Raw genomic sequence first — 27,082 nt, 5'->3', positions numbered from 1 at the left:
AAACAAATGACAATCATTAGTCTATTAGTTTGACAGATAGAAAGCAGTGACGTGGTTTTAGATTATAGTTTTGTAGTAATTAGTGAGAAAATATGCATTTATTTCTTGTTAAATTTCTTAGTACGCCAATGTGCTGCTTACAGATTTGAATAGTTTTGTGGAATATTAATTTAGATTTGTGAAATATCGATGATATAGAAAGTATTGTCCCCCAGGGCTCAAACTTAGGGCCGTTGCTGTTGCAAAAACATAGCATTGGTAATAAAAAATGCTATGTTTTTGTTGTTCGCTGATGACTTGAAACTCTTTTTGGAAGTTGTCACCTTGGACGATTGTCGTCAGCTCCAACTTGATAAAGATAATGTATTAAATTGGGGCAGGCGTAACAGACTAGAATTCAATATTGATTAATGCAATCTTTTATCGTTTACCAGAGCCTCAAAAGTGTTGTTTTTCCAATACTCGATGCATGGCAGAGTTCTGTCACGAATATCATCTGTAAGGGATCTTGGCATTACGTTTGAGAGTAAACTGACATTTATTAGCCATATAGTTACCATTTGTAACAAAGCGCTTAAAATGTTGGGTTTCGTCATGCGGACTTCCCGGGTCTTTTCAGATGTTACGGTATTAAAACTTTTATTTAATTCTTTAGTTCGAAGCAGACTTGAGAGTGGGTCTATTGTTTGGGCACCGCACCAGTTGAAGTATGGCCTTATGGTGGAGAGGGTACAGAAGAAATTCTTGAGACTCCTTTACTTGAGGTTGTATGGATACTATCCGTGGCTTTATCCAACTGACTTTCTCTTAGGCATGCTTACATACTGTAGTCTGCAATTTAGAAGAAATCTTTATTTAGCTACGTATTTTTTTCGACTTATACAAGGTATAAATGAAAACTCTGCCATTCTGGGCATATCTTAGAAATAGAGACCATCAGTTGTTTATTCTCCCAAGGTGCAGAACGAACCTGCCACTGGTAATGCCAATTGGGAGAGTGATAACTATGTTCAACGAAATTGCTTCGGGTGTTGATATATTCCACCTACGTGAGAATGAGTTTAGGTGGATGTTGTTTTATAAATTCTTAAAATAGGGTCTGCTTTACTCATCCGGTGTACCTCCTTGTACCTATCTAATTCATCTACTGATATATCTCTTTTTTTTATGTAATACTGTTATATTTATATATCTTTGTTTCTAAATGTCATGTTGTGAACGTCTTAAACTTATAATTTGTAATGTCCACAATATGTTAAAAAAAAAAATGAATTTAATTGAATTGAATTATAATCAATTTGCCGTAGATGGCCAGCACGACGGTTTTCTGAAGAACAATACATACTTAGAAATGCATACTTAGAAGACATAGTTATCAATTTAGTGTATTTCATAAAAATAAGTATGTTAGATTTTCTATTATATGACCTATCCAGCTCAGACGGTCAAATTATTTTTTCCACGAGACGGAGCGATAATTTTACCGATTTCAGGAACAGGAACGGCGCTCCGGTGTGCTCCGGTCATTTCGAACCCTGACGCTAACCTTTGTCAGTCATACTTATATTTAGTTTTCATTTAACTAAAAATACTGATAATAATTGAAATCCTCTCTAAACTTAATTATTTTATAATCAAAAGGCGGTAAGTCTCAAAATCATGTTATGTAGTAATTGTAATTATTAAAAGTTTGACATGCCCTATAAAACCAGGCATAATGCAAATTTCTTTGTGCTTTATATGCATGTTCTATATCGGATGGCCTTGATTTTTTTTTCTAGATTTATATATATAGGTACACATAATCCGATGTTAACTCTAAATATCTGATGAAATATCTTACTTTTGGCAGCAACGCCATGATATAAAATAATAACATTTCGTGTTTTAATTTATAAATACGTAGATACATATTATATTTAAAAACTTTTTTTATTCAAACTATACAATTAAAAGAAGACGTTACAAAACATGAACCCATTTTATATTATATACCTACATATTATTTTATGGACATATTTATTATTAAAATTTAGTTTATTAAGTTTTCTCTAGTTAATTAAGGTACATAATCGCGGAGAGACGCTTCACGTGGCTGAGACATGTACTCCGGATGCCACCAGAGAGTGCGACACTTCATACCCTTGTAGCACAGTCTCAAGGTTACCGTCGACGTGGACTGCCCTCCCTCACCATACAGTGGTGCTACAAAACCCATCTACATGCTGCAGGTCTGGCATGGCGGGAGGCGTGAGAGTTGACGTTGGACCGAGAGAAGTGGCTCGAAATTGTACTCGCCCTGTGCCCCAATCTGGGTCTGACAGGGTGAAATAAGAAGAATACATAGAAAAGGTTTTTGATAAATTCATAGTTTTAAGACGGTACTTCAGTGAAACGGCAAATATTTTTCAACTTTAGGTGCGACGAAATTTTGGACTCGCTGGCAATCGGAGAGCGAACGTCGAGCTGTCAACACGTCAACTTTTTTCGTGATGGCGACGGGGGTATTAATTCTTAAATCGTGTAAAGATGACTAAAAAACGTTACCCATTTACTTGAAAAACTAAACATGTCAATGAATATATTATTATGTCACTAATAGAACAATAAACAGAACAATAAATGGACGCATGTTGGATTTATATGACAAATTATATTTCGTTCGGCACGCGGCATTTGCACAATCCGCGCATCGCCTTGCCACGATCTTTTTAGACCATGCCTCAACTGAGGTATAGCCTTAACGTTTTTTTTATATATATTAAAAAACCACTCCGTGGAGGCCCATTTATGATCTTATTAGGATCGGACATAGTCGGAACTGTAGGTGCAAGGCCCATTATAGTTAGATCGTGACACAAAACTGTAAACTTCGATGGTAGTACCAGTTATTGCATATGGTTCGAATACAGTATGGTAAATTGTATGTACAGAATATTATGAAACTTGTGAGAAAATGAAATTATGGTACTAAAAACTCTCTATAACTCCTTAGTTAGAAACAGACTTGAGAATGGGTCTATCGTTCGGGTCCCGCATCAGTTGAAGTTCGGCCTTATGGTGGAGAGAGTCCAAAAGAAATTTTTGAGACTTCTTTACTTTCGGCTGTATGGATATTATTCGTGGCTCTATCCGACTGACTTTATCTTAGGTATGCTTACATACTGTAGCTTAAAATTTAGAAGGGATCTTTATTTAGCTACATATTTTTCCGACTTATACGCGGCGTAAATGTGAAATCCGCCATTCTTGGTGTTGGCTTGTGTCTCCGATAATTACTTTAGGAAACGAGGGCATCCGTTGTTTGTTCTCCCAAGGTGCAGAACTAACCTGCCATTAGTGATGCCAATTGGAAGGCCAATAACCATGTTTAATGAAATCACTTCGGATATTGATATATTCCAATTACGTGAGGGTGAATTTAGGACTTAGGTGGACGTTGTTTTATAAGTTTTTAAGATAGGGTCTATCGATAGTTCACTCTGTGTGCTTCCATCTACTTTTATTTTTGTTGCTTTATTTTATTTTTTTTATTTTATGTCATGTCGTGAACGCTTTGAATTTGTAATTTGTTATGTTCATTATATGTAAAATGAATAGTTTTGATTTGATTTGATTTGATGATTGTTGCATATTGAATTATATTCTAATAATTTGAACAAAATACTATCAGCTGTGGAAAAGAAAAACGGCGTAATCCGCATAAATCAAATTTTACAGAAGGCACAAAAACGTTTTTGTTATGGTTTTCGGTCAAAGTTAAAATACAAGTAAGACATAATCTTGAAGTGCATGATAATTTATAATTTAGTTTTTATATCCCTAAGCTAATATATTGGACAAGTGGCTAACATTCCATTTCTCGTAAAAACAAAATCTATTAATACAAACCTCAATTCCGTGGAGGCCCATATCATCTTAGTAGGATCGGAAATGGTTAAAAAAGTAAACTGTTTCTAATTAAGGAGCGCATTATTTTCGCACACGGGCGACCGTATCCCTCGCGGCGCCCCTGTCGCAGTCAACTTTCGTGCAAACAATTTTCTGCAATCGATTAGTAAAACGCAATAACAATGCATTTTAATCTTTCAATTCACAATAATCATAATGGATTCTGGTCCAAACAAAACCAGTTCTCAGAAATAGGACGTAACGTACTGCACTTCGTTATGATTTATAAATTCATTAGAAACCTAATGCGTCTGATTTTATCATCGCTTTAGATCCCTTTTCGTGACAAGATGGATGACAACATCATATTATATTAATAATTATAGATGACGGATTCGAGGAATCGTGTTGCGATCATTAAAACCCTAACATTCATCTCATGATAATAAATAATATGCCAACAGTACAGCGACGTCCCTAGGCAAAGTGCTGCCCTTTATCAAACTTAGAATGCCGACTCCTTTAGTTTTTATTTTCAAATTGTCTGCAAATTCTTTAGGTACATACTTAATACTAACCTATATATAGTTTTTTATAACTTTGTCAGTCATGCAAAAAAAATCAATCAATTCTTATAAAGGCTTAATTACATTGGCAAACGCGCAGACCCAACCCGATCCAACAACCGTCGTAGCCAACGTTTTAACACTATTTGCAATTACACGCAACGGTTCAATCGCGTTGGTCCTTACCTTTGATTGGTTTGAAATAAACATAGTGTTGCTATTATTAAAAATATAGGTTGACCGAAAATTAGATATTTCTTACATTGGTGGCTACACTGAACGTATTTCCGCGCAATTTTACGTCAAAAAAACTGAGCTGTCAAACCTAGTGAGCATCTGTTGAAATTTGCGCGGCCGTTTGACATTTATAGAAAGTTTTGTAGGTATACTTATTGTTAATTTACATCATGAATAACTAGGCGAGCCTGAATCTCCAAGCCAAGGCTATATTTCAACTGGCGTGTATTAATTCGGCGAGGGCCGTGTCCTCAGCGCTAGTCCATACATTTTTTTGAGATTTCGCCATCTTGTAGTTGAAATCGAGCAGTATTTATGGCCAGGATTAAATATTCTGTGTAGTGTTCTTGCTTAGTACTTCGTGAGGCTTTTGGAGGTCAATTTCATGATTATGCTGTCTACATCGAGTCCTGAGAGTCTATCGCTCCCTTTCTAGTATAGGCCAGTCGTTGATGACATGCCACACAGTTTGAGATGTGTTGCCGTCACAAGGACAACAGTCATCATCCCTCAATTTAAATCTTTTTAGATAAGTTCGCACCGCTCCGTGGCCTGTTAGTATCTGTGTGAGTTCGTGTGATATTTTTAAGTTCCTGGCAAGAGTGATGGCAGAATTTATGTTTGGAATAAATTTCTGTGTTATTGATCATGTGGCGGATGTTGTGTATCTGTGGTTCCATAGTTATATTGTGTCGTCATTTAGTTTTTGTTTTGCGTAACTTAGAGGGAAGTATGTGTAGGTTGAAGGTCTTTTATCTGTTGTGGCTTGTTTAGCGTATTTATCAGCTTCCTCGTTTCCGGCTATCCCTGTGTGACTTCTTATCCAGAAGAATCTAGGGATTGTTCCTATCATTCGAAGCTGTGTTGGTAGTGTTAAAATGTCCCTTACTAGTAGGCGTGTCGATGATGGGTTTTGGAGAGCTGGTTAGGAGTACTGAAGTAACTGGAGTTAGGTATGTTATTTTCAATACTCACTTCGGTATGAATTAAAGTTTTTCATATTTAATGACAGTACGGTGCAGATATCACAGTTAGCCTCAGAACTAGGTACCTACTTACCTTAAATTACATGACAAAGTGTTTAATAATTATATTTTTGCATATAATCATTCTATATATGTATTTACTATAATATATATGAAATCTTTAAAACGTATTTGAATGCACGCTAAAAAAATCGGTGCGTGTACTTATGTACGCGCGTTCGAAGTTCTACTTCTTTGGCGTAACAAAACAAAAACAGAACTTGTGATAAACTAGATTCTTTGACTAGCTCTCAATTATCTTGTTAAATTACACACTCTAGAAAAAGGACCGCTTATTGGAACGCCGTTGGTTTATTTCTATACACTTTAACTTATATTACTAAATTATTATATAATGGTTTCTTGATGTTTTTATTTTTAAAGTGCCAACTGTCACTCTATAACGTTTAATCGTTTGATTACGTAAGGAATTGCAAATGGCTGACAATAATAAATTCGCTGCCTAGGCAACGGAACAATTCTAAACTATAATATTATACTGTATCATCGTCACGATGGCAGTACAATACTGTGACGTAAAGGTAGTGCATTCGGCTGATAACCGAACAATCGGTGGTTCGAATCCAATCGAGTGCGTTTTTTTTCGTGTGAAAAAAATAAATTATATGTTACCTACATGTCACACGCCAAAAATACACTCTGATCTTATTTCCCAAACGCGCCAAAAGAAGTATAACTTCAAAAAAGTTTCAATGATAAAACATATACTAAATTATCTAATTGTATTTCTGAAACTACCACCAAACTGTTTTGGATTCATGCATGTGCATAAAATTGCATGCACTGCCTCAAATCTGTATGTTCATTGCATTAAGCCTCAATTACATTGAGCTTCTTTACGAGCTGTTTGTTGGTGAATTAATAATCTGCCTGTAAAGTCGCCCAGTGTAATTATCGAACATGTTAGTTTGTTCGATGATTACACTGGGCGACTTTACAGGCAGATTGTAAATTCGCCAATAAACAGCTCGTAAAGAAGCTCAATGTACTTGACGCTTTAGAAACAGAGATTGTAACAGTCAGCCCAGCTTCTTACATAGTGTAACTATCTCGGTCATGCAATTGTGCAATCTGCATAAAAATGTATGAGTGTATTTTTTTGTTTTACAGCCACCGTACTGAACGAGAATTCCCTTTCAATTCGTGTTGAGCAGTTAACCAAACCGGTCTCCTGAACCCCCCCCCCCCACACATACGCAATTTTATATAATAGTTAATCCAATTTTTACGATTAACTCTTTTCAGTAGGTTAAAAACAGAGTGATGAAACACATATTATTTAGTTGAATTGATTATTTCTTAAAAGTATTGCCATTTTTTAAACTGTTTACTCGATAATAAATGAATGATTATAATCATATTATATAAAATAAATTAAAATATAAATTACGTGTTTGTTGAAAAAAATATTGCGCACATTATCAATTTTTTAAAGATAAAAATAGTTATATTTTTTTTATTGCCAGATAACCTAACCTATATTTTAATTGACTGACTGTGACTCGAATAAAAATATTGTAGGAGAGTGTTTCTGACAGAAATTCAATATTTCAATAAACTTGATCGAAATACAGTATTTTTTTTATAATTCACGTGATTATCATTGGTGTTTATTTATTTTGTAAAATAATGATTGAAAATAATTAAATTAGTAATCAGCATTTAAATGATTAAACAAAACGAAGACGGGTGCAATAAACAGATAATATCGAAAGAGGGGTAAAACCAACAGATATAAATTAATTATTAAAAATCTAAACTAACATAATATTATATTATAACAAATAATTACTAATTGTATAAATAGTGTTGGTGAAGTAATACATGTTATTATAAACAGTTTTGTGAGTAATAAAACAATCAATGCTTCAGTTACATACAGTTGGTGTTATAAATCTGTCGTGAAACATATTATAGAATTATGTATTTATAAAAAAATAATGTATGTCTTACTTACATTATTAATCGATGTTAATAATGATTGTGATTTCAAAATATTTACCTTTTGATCAGTGTTTTGACTATTATCATGACAAATAATCGCGAAATATAGTTTTTTTGTTTGTATATTTCGTTATTTATGTCGGGGTCACCATTTATTGGGCGGTGTTTGGCGTTGTCATCCTACCCACGTTGATATATTAAATTCAGACGGTTGCGTTTGGATGTGTGATGTGATATTATAAGGGTCTCTATCAAGGAAACACGCGTGGGTATTTATGAGTGTGGTACTGACGTACGTGTCTATTATAAATTGTCTAATTAAAAATAGCCATTTCTCTTATTATACCTACTATATTCAAATGTACAAAAATACACAATTCATCTTTCTGATAATGCATAGTATACTATGAATCGTATCAATGTTATTATTACCTTAATTCAAATTACAAAGATAGTAGTAATTATTGATGGCATTTCAAAATAATATATCATTTTTTATAGTGTTGTCATTGAGTATCAACAAGTTTAATACTTAGTTCAGTAATGCCCTCATCCGACAAGAAAAAATACGCGTTGACAGATCATCTATTACTTTTAAACGTTTTGATAAGTATGTTACCAGGTTTTTCTTAGCTCGTACTCTTGTTTGTCCGGTAGTTTATTCAGTACAAATATTTCAATCGATTTTTAACTAACTTTCCGACTAGCTAGACATTTGAAAGTTTTAGAATATATCAGAACACGATGCCAATGCATTCTTTTAATACTTTTAGCCATCTTTAAGTAGAATTGAATTCATTTTCAGTTAATTCTGTTTTGTATGAAAAGTTATTTCGGAAGATATCCGTAATCCAATCCACTATTATTGGTTGCTAAGGGGGTGGTCCTAGTAACTAAATTATTAATATATACGTTCGTTACTATGGAAATCAAAATGACATTTCAGTATTCTACATTTGTTTGTTTGTTGCAAAAGAGCAAAAAAATGATTTGTTGACAATTGCCTCATTTGTCCTAAATTATTAATACATAGAATTGTCAAGTTTATATGATTCAACAGAAAATTTAAAAGCATGGTATAAAAAGTTCTTTTTATCTTGTATTTATTTATGATAGTGAATCCAATAGGACATATTATGTAATGGAATCGTTGAATTATTTGATTATTTAATATATATATATAATATTATTTTAATTTTAAAGAAAATGGAAAATGAACTTAAAGATATTAAAGGTGTTGACAAGAGGGAAATTGTCAGTCAAGCGTGTGAAAATAGTGAAGTTAAAAACGACAGCGATAAAAATTGGAAAGATTTAACTGTTTGCCAAAAGATATCGGAAACACGTAAACACATAACTGTCGAACCACTACTTGCATGTTACTTACTGTCGAGTGTACTCTCTATTTTGGCTGTTCAAAACTTGAACTTGGAGAAAGCGTGCAGAGTAAACCAGAACTACGGAGACAAAATATGCACACAGATGATCAATCAAAACGTCACAGATTTAACCGTAGAAGTTAAAACTGTACAGACTTTAGTCGCGAAGATGAACGAATGGAAATCTCCACTACAGACAGCGCTACCTACACTCACAATACTGTTCGTTGGAGCCTGGAGTGACAAGACTGGAAGAAGAAGACCTTGCATGCTTCTACCGATAGTAGGAGAGTTCATTACTGCCGTTGGGTTGATTTTCTGCACGTATTACTTCACAGTTTGGCCTCTTGAAGTGGCTGGTGTGATAGAAGCAATACCTCCAGTATTGGCAGGTGGATGGACTACGATGTACATGGCTGTCTTCAGCTACATATCAGACCACACGTCTATTGAAGATAGAACTTTCAGAGTAGGAGTCGTGAATGTTTTTGTGTCCCTCAGTTCTCCAATTGGAATTGCGCTGAGTGGAATTTTAACCAAAGAATTGGGTTACTATGGAGTGTTTAGTATTTCAATCATTATTTATATATTAACATTCTGCTATGGGTTTTTTAGAATCAAAGATACGTTGACAGTCCATGGTAAAAATGAAGATATTTCAAGTAATAATAGATGTCTTGAGTTCTTCAGTCCGAGACATGTGAAAGACACATTTATGGTGGCCTTTAAATCTAGGAGTGGAAGTAGAAGACTGAGGGTTATGCTGCTTATGGTGATCTTTGTCACTCAAGTTGGACCAATTCACGGTAAATATTTTTTATTTATATTAATTACATAAATTTTTGACCCCGCGTTATACCGAGATTACAAGGTCGGTCCCAATTTCTCGATATTTTCTGGTTACAGCATTATCCAAATCTCACTTTTTTAAATTTTAATTGTCATGAAACAAAATTTGTCGTATCCACAGAATCTACTTTCAAAGGTTTTATTTGTATTACGACATCTTGTCACTCAACCACGGGGACGCGCCAAGTGGGGGTGTTAGGGGTGCGAAACACCCGTGCGGCAGGATTCAGGGGGCGGCAAAAATTTTAAAAACACATTTTGAAATATTTTTATAACAATGTTTTATTCAACATACATACTTTTGAAAGTAACCAATAGAAAAAAAATCTAAGATTTTTTCTATTGGTTATAATGTATTTTCTCAATAGTGTTTTTCAAAATTATGTATGTTCCATAATTAGAATGATACATTCTTAACTCTTATCCATTGAATAAAAGAAATAGTTAATTAAAAATGTTTTATTCTATTACATAAAATCAATCTTATATTAGAATTTATAACTCCATACATACAGTGTGTGCCAAATCAAAGCGTTCCTATAAATATACAAAATGTACCTATATTCTTATTTAGGCGCTTAAAATCTACACTCTACAACTTACTAATGCATCGCAATTGTATGCAGAAACAACGTAAAATAAAGTATTATTTCAAAGTCTCAGTAGGGTAGGTCTAGCACAGTGGTGGGCAAACTCATTAGTCAACAGAGCCAAATATCAACAGTACAACGATTGAGATTTCTTTTAAGAGCCAAATTTCTTAAACTTGAATTATATACGTAGGTGGTAGGTACACTGTTTATTTACTTACTAAACTTTAGTTTAAGTTTTAAGTCTTAATTAAACTATATGTAGGTACACTGAATAAAACTGAATATACGTAATAATGATCTTATTTATTAATAAAAATTAAATTGTAAGTTAGGTATCCATAAAATTGAATCATGACAATGACTGACAAACACTCAATGTGAATAATGGCCTTGCATCTCCTTGGAAAGTTTGGGAAGTCAAGTTTTCATGTTGTTGTTTTTAATTTTAAGCACGATTCCAGGTTCTCATCAATAAGGCGACTTCTCAATTTACTCTTGATTTCCTCTCATATAAATCTCTTTACCAACCACAAAACTTGCAATATTAACATTGTTGGAAGATTTTATTCAGTAATTAAATACAGAACTTGATTTTTCTTGACTCTTCTAAAGTTCCTCAAATGCTCTCTTCCTTGCATCACCGACAGGATATTTAATGCTAAATGACGTGACAGCGTGTTTAGTCGTACAGTGTCTCTCCAAATTTGACTTCTTGTTATGCGCCAATTTTTCCCGATAAATAATACAGGTCAGTAGGCCATTTAAGTTTTGAACAAACGCGAAAGTCTCGGAACATTATATTCATGTTTTTCGTCTTCCGTTTTTCTTTGCTTTTCTTTGTAGCCATGTCAAATAGAGCAGAGGGCATTTGTGGCAGAGCCGCACTCAAGGGGCCAAAGAGCCACATGTGGCTCGCGAGCCGCGGTTTTCCAACCACTGGTCTAGCATAATAAATAAAATGTTTTAACAATATATATATATATATATTTATGACGGCGTCAGAAAACGAACGAGCCGTCAAAAAAAAATTAAAGAAAAAATTGTCTCACAGGTGTGTTTCACGGATAGTAAAAAAAGTCGCCTGCGGTCAATTACGTTTCAAATCATTGCATATTATTTTTATATAAATTTTGCTACATTTGGTTATTTAAAATCCCTACACGTAGTATTTCAAAATAGTTATTATATTATGTAATAGCCAAAACACGGCATAATTAATTGTTGTTATAATATAAATAATATTTCTTTGATTTTTTTTAAAATATTTTTAATAAAAAATAGTTTAGGGGTTAAGGTAATTTTCTGTTGGCACTCGGGTGGCAGAAACCCTTGGCTCGAACTTTTATGAATGGTTGTAATACTTGTAATTTAATATTATTGAATTATTTCATACAGGTGAATTAGGCGTTGTTTACCTGTACGCAAGATACCGTTACGGCTTTACTGAAGTGGACTACAGTCTGTTCGCAACATACTCTGCCATTACTACCCTGATTGGTGAGTTAAGTTAATAATTAATATAATATGTTATAAGTCGCTACTCCGGTTTTAACTTGTTGTAGTGGGGAAAAATACTCTTTTGAATTGCCATCTTGCCAGTTTTAGTACCTATAACTGAGTCCATGTAATATCTACTCATGGATAAAAAGACACCGAAAAAGGACTTACATTTTGACTGTGGAAAGGAAAACGGGCGTAACCCTCAGTTTTTTCAAAATAAATTATAATTTATTTATTTATTTAGAAAAAGAGTATTACGGCATTGCAGCGATTGGCCAATGTGCCACAATACATAATAAATACAAAATTATAAAAATATCTGAATTACAAATAACAACTAATATGACAAGAAAGTAGAAAAGAAAGCATGTGTAAATATTAAAGAAACATGATAATATATACAATTATAAATTTAACCTATTTAACACGTCCATTAATAATTTAATATAATTAAGATAACACGACTATATGCACATTGTGTTTAAAGGATGGAAGTTGCAAATGCCGATTTATTATCTAAATTTAGCTAGAATTTTTTAAAAAAAAAGAAGGAAGTGAAGTGGGAAAAACGACAACCATATTTTTTGCTGGTTTTTTTTTAAATTAATTCAATAAATAATAGGAACATATTAGGATATAAAAACCAAATTATTAATTATCGTGTACTTTAAGGTTGTCTTTTTTGTATTTTAACTTTGACCGAAAACCATAAAAAAAACGTTTTATGTGTCTCCTGTAAAATTTGATTTCTGTGATTTACGCCCCTTTTCCTTTACAAGTTGATTTATTGGTCCAGAAAGAAAACTATGTACGGGAAGACCACTATTTTTGTGGCTCGATACCCCACAAAGAAACTTGCATGAACCCCAAACTAGTCAAATAACGTGGGTACAACGTATAGACAATATATTTATTAATCTCTATAATGTTTACAGGAACCCTCGTAGGGATTTCACTCTTCAGTCGATATCTGAAGATGGATGATAGTCTGATCGGAGCCTTGGCCGGCATCAGCAAAATTGCGGCCTGTTTCTTCTACGCCTTCGCCCCAACGGTGGCTTGGTACTACGTAGCACCGTTTGTGGACATGATCAGTAGTCTTGGAATCATCACAATGAGATCAATTGCTTCGAAATTGGTGGAGCCAAATGAAACAGGTAAAACAGAGCTATATTTGTTTATCTGATTTTTAAAATCCTTTGTTTACCTCATTGCAAGAGTACACAATATATTTGCAGTGGCGGCTCGACGACTTTCTAGGTGGTGGGGTTTAGCCATTAATAATTATTAAATACATTATATACTTACCTACTTTCTCATAGTATACATTATATATAGGGAATCCAATCCCGGGATCCCGAGCTATTTTCGATACCTATGAATCCCGGGATTGATAAACATAATCCCGGGATTTCGGGATTGATTTTTTTATCAATTTTTATGGAAAATATAACAGAAAAAATACTTTTAATACAAAATAACTACATTAGAAATAAACTGAGTTTGAATGAAGTTTGATGTGTAGGTTGCCGATTCATTTTATTTTTTCACATAGATTATTAAAAATGAGAAAGATTGGTAAAAAAACAATGCTTCGCACTTTTAACAAAGTAATTCCACCATGATATCATACGTTTTACGGCAGTTTCATATTTGGCTGGCTAATTAGATTTATGAAGCGGAAAGGCCATAAGTACGCCATGATTATTTGCTTTACTATTTTAAATCTCGCTGTTCTATTCATTATGTCTTTACTATCAGAAATAGCAATCTCATATTAAATTCACATTATTATTTATATTACAATATTATTTACTCCATTAAACTTGTGTATTTCCAAGATTTAACGTATACAATATTAACAATAAATGTCTTAAATAGTATAAATGATACTAGATTTATTTTTGACCGATTTTATCAATGTTATTTGCAAATATAAAAATTTTATATTAACAATGGAAAAAAATCCCAATCCCGGGATTGTCAAATTGTGATCCCGAAATCCCGGGATCAGAATTTTTGGCTCGGGATTGGATTCCCTAATTATATACCAAGCTACTTATAATCATATTATGATAAATGAGAATATGAGTATTTTTTTAGAATAAATAATATAATTATCTGAGTCGCTACTCAATCACATCTAAAAAGCATGTTTAAAAATATTAACTTAATTAATAATAATATTAAGTATAGACTTACCATTATCAGTTTTGAACAACGACATATTATTACAGCGAGCTTTTTTTACTCACCTAAGGGTTATTTGATTCGCTCCCCAGTATCCGACTAGTAACGCTAATGCATTCATACCTTTTGCAGAACGAGATTTGTACTGCGGTGACGGGTTGTGCCTGAGTGACCCCGGTCTTCGAAAAATATACGCCATAGATTTCTTAATTTGTACAAATTTTAGTTTAATTTAATTAATTATTTTAATACCGCGTAATTATCATTATGTTATTACGTAATTTACAGTCATTGCTTATTTGTGTTATAACAATACATATCTCTATAAAATTGCTAGGGGTTTACATGAATAAAATAAATTAAATAGTAATAACATGATTAAATGGGTATATTAATAATATATACAGTAGCGCAACAGCATCTGTAAATCTCCATAAACCATCGCGCAGATTTCCTATCAGCAAAGGAGTCCGACAAGGTGATACAATCTCACCTAAACTATTTACAGCTACCCTTGAAGACTTATTCAGGCAACTTGACTGGAATGACAAAGGGATCCCCATAAATGGAGAATACCTGAGTCATCTGCGCTTTGCCGATGACATAGTAATTTTCTCGCAAGACTCAGAAGACCTCCAAAGCAGAATGCAGGAACTCGCTGAAGTAAGCAACAAAGTAGGTTTGAAAATAAATGTAACAAAGACGAAAGTCATGTTCAACTGCTTTGCAGGCCAAAAAGAGATCCTCATCAATGGCACTCAGCTCGAACAGGTGAAAAGCTACATCTATCTGGGACAACAAGTATCTATAGATGGATGTATATTTGATGAAATTGTTCGCAGAGTAAAGCTAGGCTGGAGTGCTTTTGGCCGCCTGAATAATGTCTTCAAAAGTGACCTTCCACTGTGCCTAAAGCGCAAAGTGTTCAACCAGTGTGTGCTTCCCGTGATGACATATGCGTGTGAAACATGGACCCTAAGTAAAAGAGAGATCCAGAAACTTAGAGTAGCACAACGTGGTATGGAGAGGTGCATGCTGGGCATAACGCGAAAGGACAAAAAGAGGAATGAGTGGATAAGGAAGCAGACAAGGGTTTGCGATGTAATAGAGTTTATTAAAAGCCTTAAATGGAGATGGGCTGGACACATAGCTCGAAGAAGAGACAATCGTTGGACAAATCTAGTCATCCAGTGGTATCCAAGAAGTACAAAACGTCCACAAGGTAGACCTAGAGGCCGCTGGATCGATGAAATGATAAAGTTCTGCGGAAGTACGTGGCAACGCAATGCACAGGACCGAGAGAAGTGGAAGCAACTTGAAGAGGCCTTCATCCAGCAGTGGATAGATTCAGGCTGATGATGATGATGATGATGATGATTATGACAATGATAAAAAAATCAGACGTGTATTTTTGACATGATAACGATGTGGGGGTGGTCCCTACGAACCCTTAAACTAGAGCCGCCCCTGCATTTGACTAGCTATAATATGAAAATGTACTTTGAATGTATGTGTTACCACTGTTTTCATACTACTTGGGGTATGCATTTAATTCATCTGTGCAGTTCCAAGATATCCGTCATCTATTAGTCCCGTCGGCCAATTGAAGCGCCTAGTTTTAAAACCCCCTAAAACGGTTTTTGAAATTTTTTGAGTTAGATATATATTTAGATGGATATTTTGTTACTTATGTGATGGCCAAAGATTGTTCTTTAAAAACGGCCTAAAACCGTCAATACGTATGATCAAAAATTAGGGTAAATTTCAAAACCCGCTAAACTGGTTGGGTGTGCTTTTCAAATACCCCTAAAATGGAAAGCCAAAATACTCTTAAAATATAACGAATTAAAAAATAAATACATAAAGTTCACAGATTTAATAGATATGATTATTTCTCGTTTTTCTCAATACTACCTAAAATCGTTTTAGGGACTTTTGAAACTAGGCGCTTCAATTACTCTGTTGTCCAATCGGCGACGTCCAATCAGCATCGTCCATTTGACGGCGTCCAGTTGGCGGTTTTCAGTAAAGTTGGCGGCGCCGAATCGACTTAGACGCGTAATATAAAAATAATTTTAAAAAATAATCTCGTGTTATGTTTTCAGGTAAAATTCACTCACTTTTTGGGGTGGTGGAAGCAATTGTTCCTATCATATACACCCCTATGTACAGTAGAGTGTATGTCATTACACTGGACACACTTCCCGGAGCATTTTACTTACTGGGAGGACTTCTCACGATACCAGCCATCGCTGTTTACATGTAAAGCCTATTTTTTACTATATTAATAATTTCATCTCCGACGTTCTAAAAAATAATTTATACGCATCGTTTGAACTCAAAACTGTATCCAATATGCACCCGTAACGAGAATGACATTCTCAACACTTAGCTGGTCTCACATCTAAGCTCGCCTCGTCTGCTGCACAGCCATAAATTAAATTAAATTCAAGGAACGTTGATCCAATGTTGCATATGAAGCGCCTAGTTTCAAAAGCCCCTAAAACGGTTTTTGATTTTTTTTAGTTAGATATGGATTTAGATGGATGTTTTTGTTACCTATATGATGGCGGCCAAAGATTGAACTTTAAAAAACGCATAAAAACTGTCAATACGTAATTACTATGATCAAAAATTAGGGTAAAATTCAAAACCCGCTAAAATGGTTGGGTGTGCTTTTCAAATACCCCTAAAATGGAAAGCCAAAATACTCTTAGAATCTAGAATGTAACGAATTAAAAAATAAATACATAAAGTTCACAGATTTGATAGATATGGTTTTTTCTCATTTTTCTCAAAACAAACTAAAATCGTTTTTCTCATTTTTCTCAGAACCACCTAAAGTCGTTTTAGGGGATTTTGAAACTAGGCGCTTTATATGAAGACCGCGCATATCCACCTAGCGACAGTCGGACAACGTATTAATAGATTATTGGTTCCTTCGACCAGCGATCCGGTATAGAAATAACTAATTTGTAGGTGTGAGTTTGCGTTCTGGCGTATTCGACTCGCAGTCCTAGATGCATGCGATTTGTTGATAGCAGCACTAGATATTTTTATTCAAACTAAAAAGTCGCATTCGACCAATCTGCGGAGCTCCATTTGGCAACGTGTGTTTTATGAATAATGATGACGTCACATCAACGAATTCGATACGATCCAGACGAGATGAGTTTTGACGAGCGAAACAGCTTACTTGACAATAATAACTGAAAGTGATTTCGCATTGCACATTTATTCCACGGTGGCCGCGGGGCTTAAGCATTGGACTATCACGCCGTGGGTCTCAGGTTCGAATCCTGGGTCTGGCAAAGTACACATATATTTTTTTTCAATTTGTGTGTGAGTCAGGGTATGGACCTAATAGGTTGAGCAAGTGGCTGACATCCATTTCTCGTAAAAAAAATCTGTTAATACAAACCTCTACTCTGTGGAGTCCCATATGATCCTATTAGGATCGGACATGGTCGACGAAAAAAAATCATTTGTAGCACACTTAGTAGCATAATAATCTAACTAACAAAACGACAAACAGCTGCCAAAATGTTCTGTTATAAACAAAAAAAAATATAGCCGCCATTTTAATTTTCAATCTGCCAACCATTGATATACTACTAGATGAGCAGTTCCCATACAAGTGTCATTTTAAAAATGTACCACAAAAGATATTACGAATATCGTCTTATAATATTTCCTTGTAGGTATAATGCGTTAAGACCGTTAACATGGATTCCCGAATTTCACCCGTATTGCCCTGGCTGTAAAACTAAATTTGCGTTCTTGGAATAGTGAACCTAAGGGTGGCTGCAACGCAAAACAGACAGAGCAAGTCGTCATGCACTGACTATTAGTTAGAGAAAGATGCAAGCTAGTTGCACTTACTCAGTAAGTTTTAACAAAGGCCGAGTCGCTGAAAATCGGGCGTCATTTTAAGAAGCATATGATTCATCCAGTAGTATATCAATGCTGCCAACATACAGAATACAAATGTCAACCAATTCAACCGTAATAAAATCAGTAGGAAATCGACGTCAAGGCAAGCATTGTAAGAAAAAAGTTTTTAGTTACAGCCAACAAATTTTGACAGCTACCTACCCTATTTCTGTAGCCGGGTTTATAACCCACGATATTATTAAATGCAAAATATATTCGGTATAATAATAATTATAATACATTCAGCATTATCACTTTTAGTTATTATTTTCAGTAAATTACCATTTATTTGATTGTGTAGTATCGAATTGCGAATTGCATTACCTACCTACATAATACATTCAATCAGCGCTCAAAATGACAGGAGAGGACCGACGTATCGCTACGTTTACGAAACGCATGGAAAATAATTACTCAAACTTAAATAAACTCAAGCTTTGGCAAAAAGAGTTAAAACAAGGATCTCTACAAATGTAGCAAAGGACTCTGCCAGATCACGTTTGAAAACAAGCAATTTCGGATCTGGCTCAATTAACTTTGCTGCAAAAGAAATTTCATCATTACTTTCGTACAATCTTCTTCTTCTTATTGTGCCATCCCCTAGCGGAGGTCGGCCACCATCAAGGCGATCTTATATTTGTCGTCTGCTACCCGGAACATTTCGGTGGAGCTGCACTCGTACCAATCACGGAGGTTCTTAAGCCACGAAATGCGGCGCCGTTCTCTGCTACGCTTCCCATTGATCTTTCCTTGAATGACAAGTTGGGGAATGCTGTATTTTTGTCCTCTCATAATGTGGCCGAGGTATTGTAATTTCCTGGTTTTGATACTACTTAGAACTTCTCGGTCCTTCCCCATTCGATTGAGAACTTCAACATTTGTCACCCGGTCAGTCCAAGGAATTTTGAGGATGCGTCTATACAGCCATATCTCGAAAGCTTCAAGTCTCCGTGAAATCTCTTGGTTTAGCGTCCATACTTCCATACCATAGAAAAGAATTGAGAGCACATAACAACGTACCATACGCAGTCTCAGACCTAGGTTAAGATCTCGATTGCTAAGGAGGCGTCTCATTTTGAGAAAGGCGCTCCTTGCGATCTCAATTCTAGTTTTTATTTCCTGAGACTGGTCCCATTTCTCATTGACCCATGTACCTAAATATTTATAATGGGTCACACGTTCGATTGGTTCGCTGTTAATGACAAAATTTGTGTTGGTGTCTGGTGTCGCTGTTTTTGATACTAGTAATAGTTTTGTTTTCTTGAGGTTCATTTTTAAACCATAAAAATTACTGAATCAATACGTTTGTATTCGAAATCATTTTGCAAAAAAATACCGAAAACCCTATAGAAGCGCTTTCCCTACAAATTCGAGAGGAATTTGTTGAATAGAGGAACGACGGAACGCTAAAACTGAACCTCGCCGATGTTCCGTTGGATGTTTTCTGGATTTTGGTCAATAAAGAATATCCTCGGTTTTCCGACAAGGCTATCGCAGTTCTGTTCCCATTTTCTATGACATATATATGTGAGAAAAGTTTTTCAACTCAAGTTTTAATTAAAAATTACAAGATAAAAAAAACTTTTTATATACCTACAACGTTTTTAAATTTTCTGTTGAAACTTGACTTGACTAGCTTAAACGATCAAAAAAAATGTACTTGATAGAAATAATAATGAAATATCATTTTGACATGTCATATTGATTTCCATAGCAACGTACGTATATATTAATAATTTAGTTGCTAGGACCCTAGCAACCAATAATAGTGGATTGGATTACGGATTTCTTCCGAAATAACTTTTCATACAAAACAGAATTAACTGAAAATGAATTAAATTCTACTTAAAGATGGCTAAAAGTATTAAAAGAATGCATTGGCATCGTGTTCTGATATGTTCTAAAAGTTTCAAGTGTCTAGCTAGTCGGAAAGTTAGTTAAAAATCGATTGCAAGATTTGTACTGGATAAACAACCACCGGACAAATAAGAATACGACTTAATAAAAACGTTGTAAAATAAAATATCTGACATCCAATAATGAGCTTTTATGTTATTTGGCTACAATCTTCAGTAGATATGCATATCATAAGTTTGAAGCATGACATAAAACAATAAATCGAACACATTTTTCAAGTGTAGTTTTGGAGGGCGTCGATTCATGAGATTTTCCATTTCGGTCCCTGTTTCAATTAAAATTCAATAACCTTTGTATTTTGCTAATAACAATAAAATTAATAGCTGTATCTTATCTGCAATTTATAATTTATTTGATAGTAAAACACATGGCTAATTAATATTATAATGAACTTGCTAATTATCTTATTAGGAAGTCAACTGAATGACCCTATATTATTTGCTAATTATTGCTTAATAAACAATAGTTTAAATATCTTATTATAATAATACAATATTGAAAGCGTGTTTTGATTATTGACTTTACATGATAGGTACCTACCTAAACACAAAATATATATTATTTGGTTTTTTTTTTTAATTTTGTCTGGCTATTTTTTTATTCCATTATAATTTAAAAAAAAACTACTAGACCAATATCAATGAAACTTGCACTACTTTTAAAATACAATTTTGGGACAATTTTCTTCTGGATATCTTAAAATTACTACTCATTATAAGCTTTTGACCATTCAAGTGTGATAAACATCCTACGAATAATGATTGCTTTATAATAATTATTGACCTAAGAATAAGGTAGTGTTTTTTTGAAATTCGCCATTTCTTTTGGCATTCCCCAGTGGTTAAATGGTCAAAGACATAGCTTATAATAAAATTAGTATCTTTAGAATTATCTTCAAATGTGTTAATCTTGCCGATTTTTTGAATAATAAAATGCCTAATTATTGTCAAATTTGGGATCACAGAGATTATCAATATAATTTTTTATCATGAATATTTTACAAAAATTATCTCGTAATAAATTATACTAATGATTTCATAAATGCGTTTAAAAATTAATACATATAAAAAATCTTAAAACCACTTCACATGGATGTACTGAAATATGATTATATTCGAAAACATTCGAGCGAGAGGCTTAAAAGAATACTATTTTATGTAATAAAAATACTTTATGCAGTCATCAAATGTTTAAAATAAATGTAAAGGATAATGAGGCTTCAAAATTATGTAAATATGTTACCTACAACGTTTAAGAAATGTCCAGGATTATGCATTGAAAATAGGAAAAAAGCTCCATTTTGACCCACGCTGAGCACGTCCGCCCTTAATACAAACCTCCACTCTGTGGAGACCCATTTGATCTTATTAGGATCGGATATGGTCAAATAATATACTAAAGTAGGTATTTTTTTTTTAATTCGTATTTTTTTTAAATTTTTAATGTCCCTAGATGCGCGTTAATTATTGAAAATGGAAGGTATTGGTAAAATGTATCAAATTGCAGATTGTCCTAAAAATTATTCTCAGCCTTAAATATGTTTCGTTTAATTTTCAGATGGATGTACGTTTTACAGAAACATGATGATCGAAAAGAAAAAATGGCTGCCAAACCTAACAAGGAATATTTTACGTATACAAATAGTACGACTGTAACTGATTAATATTATTACTATAAGTACTATATTAAATATAATTATAACACAATAGAAGATTATATTTTTAATATATAGTTGTGGGGTTACTGCAAAAAGTTAGTAAATCTCTAAATCACGTTATGGTGTAATTGCATTTTGAAGTTTGACATGTCCTCTAAAATAAGGCAAAATGCTAATTTCCTCGCGCTTTATGTGCATGTTCTATACATCGACTGACCTTGAATATGTTTTCTAACACACATATTTATACATAAAGACACAGTCTGCTGTTATCTCTAAATATCTAAATTATCGACTTTCAAACTTTCAGACTTTCAACTTTTGGCAGCATAATTATTATAATGTAATTCATGACAGCCAAAGATTTTGAAGAAAACCTTCTCATATAAAGATGAAGTCTAAACTTAATGAGAGTGAACCAAAAAAGACATTTACACGTACCTATACATAAACCAGTTGGTAATTCAAATTATTATATTTTCAAAGACACAGGTTTTTTTTTTCTTATTTTGGAGTATGCGCTTAAGAAAAGTTTTGAGATCGCTGTAATAGCAAACCCTTGTATTCTAAAGGGTGCGTTTTCATCCCTACCCTGGCCTCCTGAGCTTATAGGTACAATGATTAAAAATCTATCATTGTAAATGAACTTTGAATCTTGATTATTGAGTCCAATACCCCTACCAAAAGTAAGTATTTACCTATTTATGTGATTTTTATAATTTACTTTATAATAGTACACACAAATGTACAGTCAATATTATAAACATGCACCTATTAAATATTAAACACGAGTATGGTCACCCTTATTATACTGCACTCCTAAGTAGGGAATCCAATCCCGAGCCAAAATTCTGATCCCGGGATTTTGGGAATACAATTTGACAATCCCGGAATTCCGGGATTGGTACCGGGATTGGCATTTATTTCCATTGTTGATATAATTTTTTTATATTTACAAATAACATTGATAAAATCGGTCAAAAATAAATCTAGTATAATTTATACTCGTACTATTTAAGACATTTATTGATAATGGAGTAAATAATATAGTAATATAAATAATAATGTGAATTTAATATGAGATTGCAGTTTCTGATAGTAAAGACTTAATGAATGGGTTAGCGAGACTTAAAATAGTAAAGCAAATCATGGTGTACTTATGGCCTTTCCGCTTCATAAATCTAATTAGTCAGCCAAATATGAAACTGCCGTAAAACGTAATATGATATCATGGTGGAATTACTTTGTTAATAGTGCGAAACATTGTTTTTTTTCAATCTTTCTCAGTTTTATTAATTTATGTGAAAAAATAAAATGAATCGGCAACTTATACATGGGTATAAATCAAATTTCGTTCAAACTCAGTTTATTTCTAATGTAGTTATTTGTTATTAAACGTATTGTTTCTGTTATATTTTCGTTTTTATTTTATTTTTCATAAAATTGTTTCAAAAATTGTTTGAAAAATCAAAAATCAATTAATCAATCAATCGCGTGTTTGAACATGTACCTAACCGATTTTTTTTTTTTTTTTAAACGGTACATGTTCAAACACGCGTGTTATCATGATCTTACTCCCTACTTCATTTATCGTTTGTCAATTTATGGCTATGGCCGTATATTATTGTAGCTTAGCTACTGGGAAATGCTAATAGAAATGGCGTATTTCAAAAAAATACTACCTTATTTTTAGGTCAATAATTATTATAAAGCAAACATTGTTCGTAGAATTTTTATCATATTTGAATGGTCAAAGACATAGCTTATAATCAGTATCTTTAGAATTATCTTTAAATGTGTAAATCTTGCCCATTTTTTGAATAATAAAAAGCCTAATTCTTGTCAAATTTGGGATCACAGAGATTATCAATATAATTTTTTATTGTAAATATTTCACTATATGAATGTCGACATAAATTTTACATATAAAAAATCTTAACACCACTTCACATGGACGTACTGAAATATGATTATATTCGAAAACATTCGAGCGAGAGGTTTAAAAGAACACTATTTTATGTAATAAAAATACTTTATGCAGTCATCAAATGTTTAAAATAAATGTAAAGGATAATGAGGCTTCAAAATTATGTAAATATGTTACCTACAACGTTTAAGAAATGTCCAGGATCATGCTTTGAAAATAGGAAAAAAGCTCCATTTTGACCTACGCTGCGCACGTACCCCCTTAAGGTATATATTATACAAGAATTAATTGACTACCAAATTGAAAACGCACGAAAATATGATTCGAAACTTTGGTATTATCAAATGAATAATCACTAATATGTCATTTATACTGACATCTATTGGAAAATGATATAAGTTTTTATGATGATACAATAAATAGTATACGTATAATATTATTATTTTTAATATATTGAATTTCAATTTTCTTTTACTACCTAACACGGTTTCAATTAAAATTAATATTAAAATAAATATACAGGTGCGCTATTTTCTTTATGGCTGACACGATACAGGATACGATACACAACATTCGAGTTTATACTACAAAATGTTACTATATCATGTCATTCATAGATGTCAATCTGTGCTGCAGTACAAATCAATCTGTTACGATGAGCGTAGATAAATAGTAAGTTATTCAGCACTTCGACGACATTATTATTTAGTAACTAAATCTCAGTGGTTTTCAACCTTTTCATGTCACAGCTGCCACACGCATCGAGTTCGCGGCTAGCCTGTTCACGGTCACCTCCAACCTCTCGATCGTCGAGTCAAACACGACTGCGTCGTCTGCATACTCCAAGTCGCACAGTTTTTCTTCGCATAGATCGCTTGTGTCATCATGATGTCGGCGTATCCCACTGTCGGGGCAAACCGTCTTACGCATTATGAAATCCATCATGATGATAAAAAGAAAGGGCGCAAGTACACATCCTTGCTTGACTCCTGACGTGATTTCAAAGAGGTCTGAGGATGTTCCGGCTGCTCTCACGCGACACTCTGTATTGGTGTAGAGAGCACTTATCACGGCGACCAGTTTCCGTGGGACACCATATCCTAGCAGAATTTGCCACAGAGATTCACGATGAGGACTGTCAAATGCCTTTTCATAGTCCACGAAGCAGCAGGCGACAGGTATATTCATCTCTTGTTACTGTTGCAGAAGGCTTCGGAGAGTTGAAATATGCTCTGAGCAGGACTTCCCCGGGACAAATCCACTCTGCTGCGCACGCAAAACGTCCAGCATGGGACTTCTAATCCTGTACAGGAGAATCTTCGCCAACACCTTCCCGGAAACGCTGAGGAGAGTGATTCCTCTGTAATTATTACAGTCTTGTGGGTTACCCTTTAACAGTTCACAACAACACGTTCTTTCTCTCTTGTTTGCACACGTCGTGAAACGTGTTTCTTAACTTTCCCTTTGCGGTGATGATAAAGTCCGTTCGTTCAGTTGAGTTACCGTACGAAATTGACAATATTACAATTGGTAAAATAGACATGTCTATTTTGTTGATATACCTAGATAAGTCTAATAAGGTTTCATCATCGTTATTTGCTGTTACGTCATAATACATTTTGCAATGTGCATTTATAATTTATGACATGAAGTCTTACGGATATCTATGAACTATTTGTATTTACTGGGTAATACTAAGGATTTTGAAAACAATATCATAGTAATTAGATGTTATATTGTTGATTCTAGAAATAGCCGAAATATGAAGATGACTTAGTACATATTAACTGAAAAATTTGCGGTTTAATTGGTTGGGTAACCCAAGGTGACATTGCAGTAACGGGATGGCAGCCTTAGCTGGCTCGCACATCTAAACGTGTCTGCCCGTCTGCGGCACAGTCATAAATCAAACCTCGTAGGAATATGGTAAGAATGTTGCATATTTGATCGCGCACATAGGAGCCTAGTGACAGCGACGCGCGTAACCTCTCGTAACGTAAAAGTAGTCAAACGCCAAATATTCCATCAGAGTATCAGACGTTAATAATTACAAGATAAAAAGAACTTTTTATATAGCACGTTTTTAAATTTTCTGTTGAATCATATAAACTTGACAATTCTATGTATTAATAATTTAGGACAAATAAGGCAATTGTCAACAGATCATTTTTTTTGCTATTTTGCAACAAACAAACAGATATAGAATAGTGAAATGTCATTTTGATTTCCATAGTAACGCACGTATATATTAATAATTTAGTTGCTATGACCACCCCCTTAGCAACCAATAATAGTGGATTGGATTACGGATTGCTTCCGAAATAGCTTTTCATACAAAACAGAATTAACTGAAAATGAATTCAATTCTACTTAAAGCATTGGCATCGTGTTCTGATATATTCTAAAAGTTTCAAATGTATAGCTAGTCGGGAAGTTAGTTAAAAATCGATTGCAAGATTTGTACTAGATAAACAAACAACCACCGGATAAACAAGAATACGAGCTAAGAAAAACGTGGTTAAATAAGGAACATTCTCCTAGTATAGTCATATATACACGGATATTTCTCATTTTCTTGAACGAAGTAAATGTCATTTCACATTAATTTTTTTTGCCATTTTGAATGTGACTACCGAGGACCGCCGAGGTGGACGTCTGAACAGTGCTCGAAATGGAAAATTTTACGAACCGGAACGCTCGATAACTTTTCGAAAATATCAAAAATAATATCTAACTGTACATGTATTTAAAAAAAATAAGTGTGCCCATTTTTTAATTATATGACATATCTAACTCAGACGGTCAAATTAATATTTTCGCGATATGGAGCGATAATTCTGGGGGTTTTATGAACCGGAACGGTGCTCCGGTGCGTTCCTGCCCATTTCGAGCCCTGCGTCTGAATACGAATGGTCTGAATGACTGACTAGTAGCGGTTTGCGCAGGTTGCAACACTGCTGGATACAACTCGCAACGTGAATCGCATGCAATTTGTTGCTAGCAATACTTGATGTTTTTTTTCAAAGTAAAATGTCGCATTCCACGAATAATATTAAGATTTAAAAAATTTCTGTGTTTTTAGGTGGATGTATATTTTACAGAAACGTGATGATCGGAAAGAAAAAGAGGTCACCAGAGCGAAGAAGGAAGACTTATGTGAAATCAACATCGCTGCTATTGTAAACGATTGATTTAAATTTTAAATATAATATAAAGTACCATGAAATTAGGTTTTCCGCCTATTTTTAATATGATGTGTCATTAATTCATGTTTTTTTGTAAGATTTTGGTATCACGGATCGATAATAAAATATTTCTATCGGATGTATTACACAGCGAGAACCAAATTGAGGTGCATGTCGCCTACTGTCACGCTGTTGCGGCGACAAATTTAGTCTATGGTTTCAACATTTTGCAGAATATTTTGAACCATCGCCATCTCTGTAAATTCAC

The 27,082-nt window shown here is 33.9% G+C and overlaps 1 protein-coding gene across 1 annotated transcript; it reads left to right on the top strand.

The window, feature by feature from the left end:
* The first annotated feature begins 7,553 nt into the window (after nucleotides 1–7,553).
* Nucleotides 7,554–26,820, top strand: LOC147074214 (lysosomal proton-coupled steroid conjugate and bile acid symporter SLC46A3-like). The gene is made up of 7 exons (XM_085943928.1): nucleotides 7,554–7,584; nucleotides 8,888–9,869; nucleotides 11,901–12,002; nucleotides 12,941–13,162; nucleotides 16,301–16,457; nucleotides 21,603–21,677; nucleotides 26,712–26,820. The coding sequence occupies exons 2-7, from the start codon at nucleotides 8,891–8,893 to the stop codon at nucleotides 26,818–26,820; spliced, it is 1,644 nt and encodes a 547-aa protein (XP_085800054.1). The 5' UTR covers nucleotides 7,554–7,584; nucleotides 8,888–8,890.
* The last annotated feature ends 262 nt before the right edge of the window (nucleotides 26,821–27,082 follow it).

Source organism: Rhyacophila brunnea, unplaced genomic scaffold (genome assembly GCF_057557595.1).
Source record: "Rhyacophila brunnea isolate RB1 unplaced genomic scaffold, BYU_Rbru_1.0 scaffold_16, whole genome shotgun sequence".
Classification (NCBI taxonomy): Eukaryota; Metazoa; Arthropoda; class Insecta; order Trichoptera; family Rhyacophilidae; genus Rhyacophila; species Rhyacophila brunnea.
This window is presented reverse-complemented; position numbering and strand designations above follow the sequence as displayed.

Bases quoted from the DNA above. Each gene is read 5' to 3' on its own strand.
- LOC147074214 (XM_085943928.1), top strand. From the start codon at position 8,891: ATGGAAAATGAACTTAAAGATATTAAAGGTGTTGACAAGAGGGAAATT. The intron at 9,870-11,900 runs GTAAATATTTTT...TATTTCATACAG, and splicing joins TCAAGTTGGACCAATTCACG to GTGAATTAGGCGTTGTTTAC. The intron at 12,003-12,940 runs GTGAGTTAAGTT...TAATGTTTACAG, and splicing joins TGCCATTACTACCCTGATTG to GAACCCTCGTAGGGATTTCA.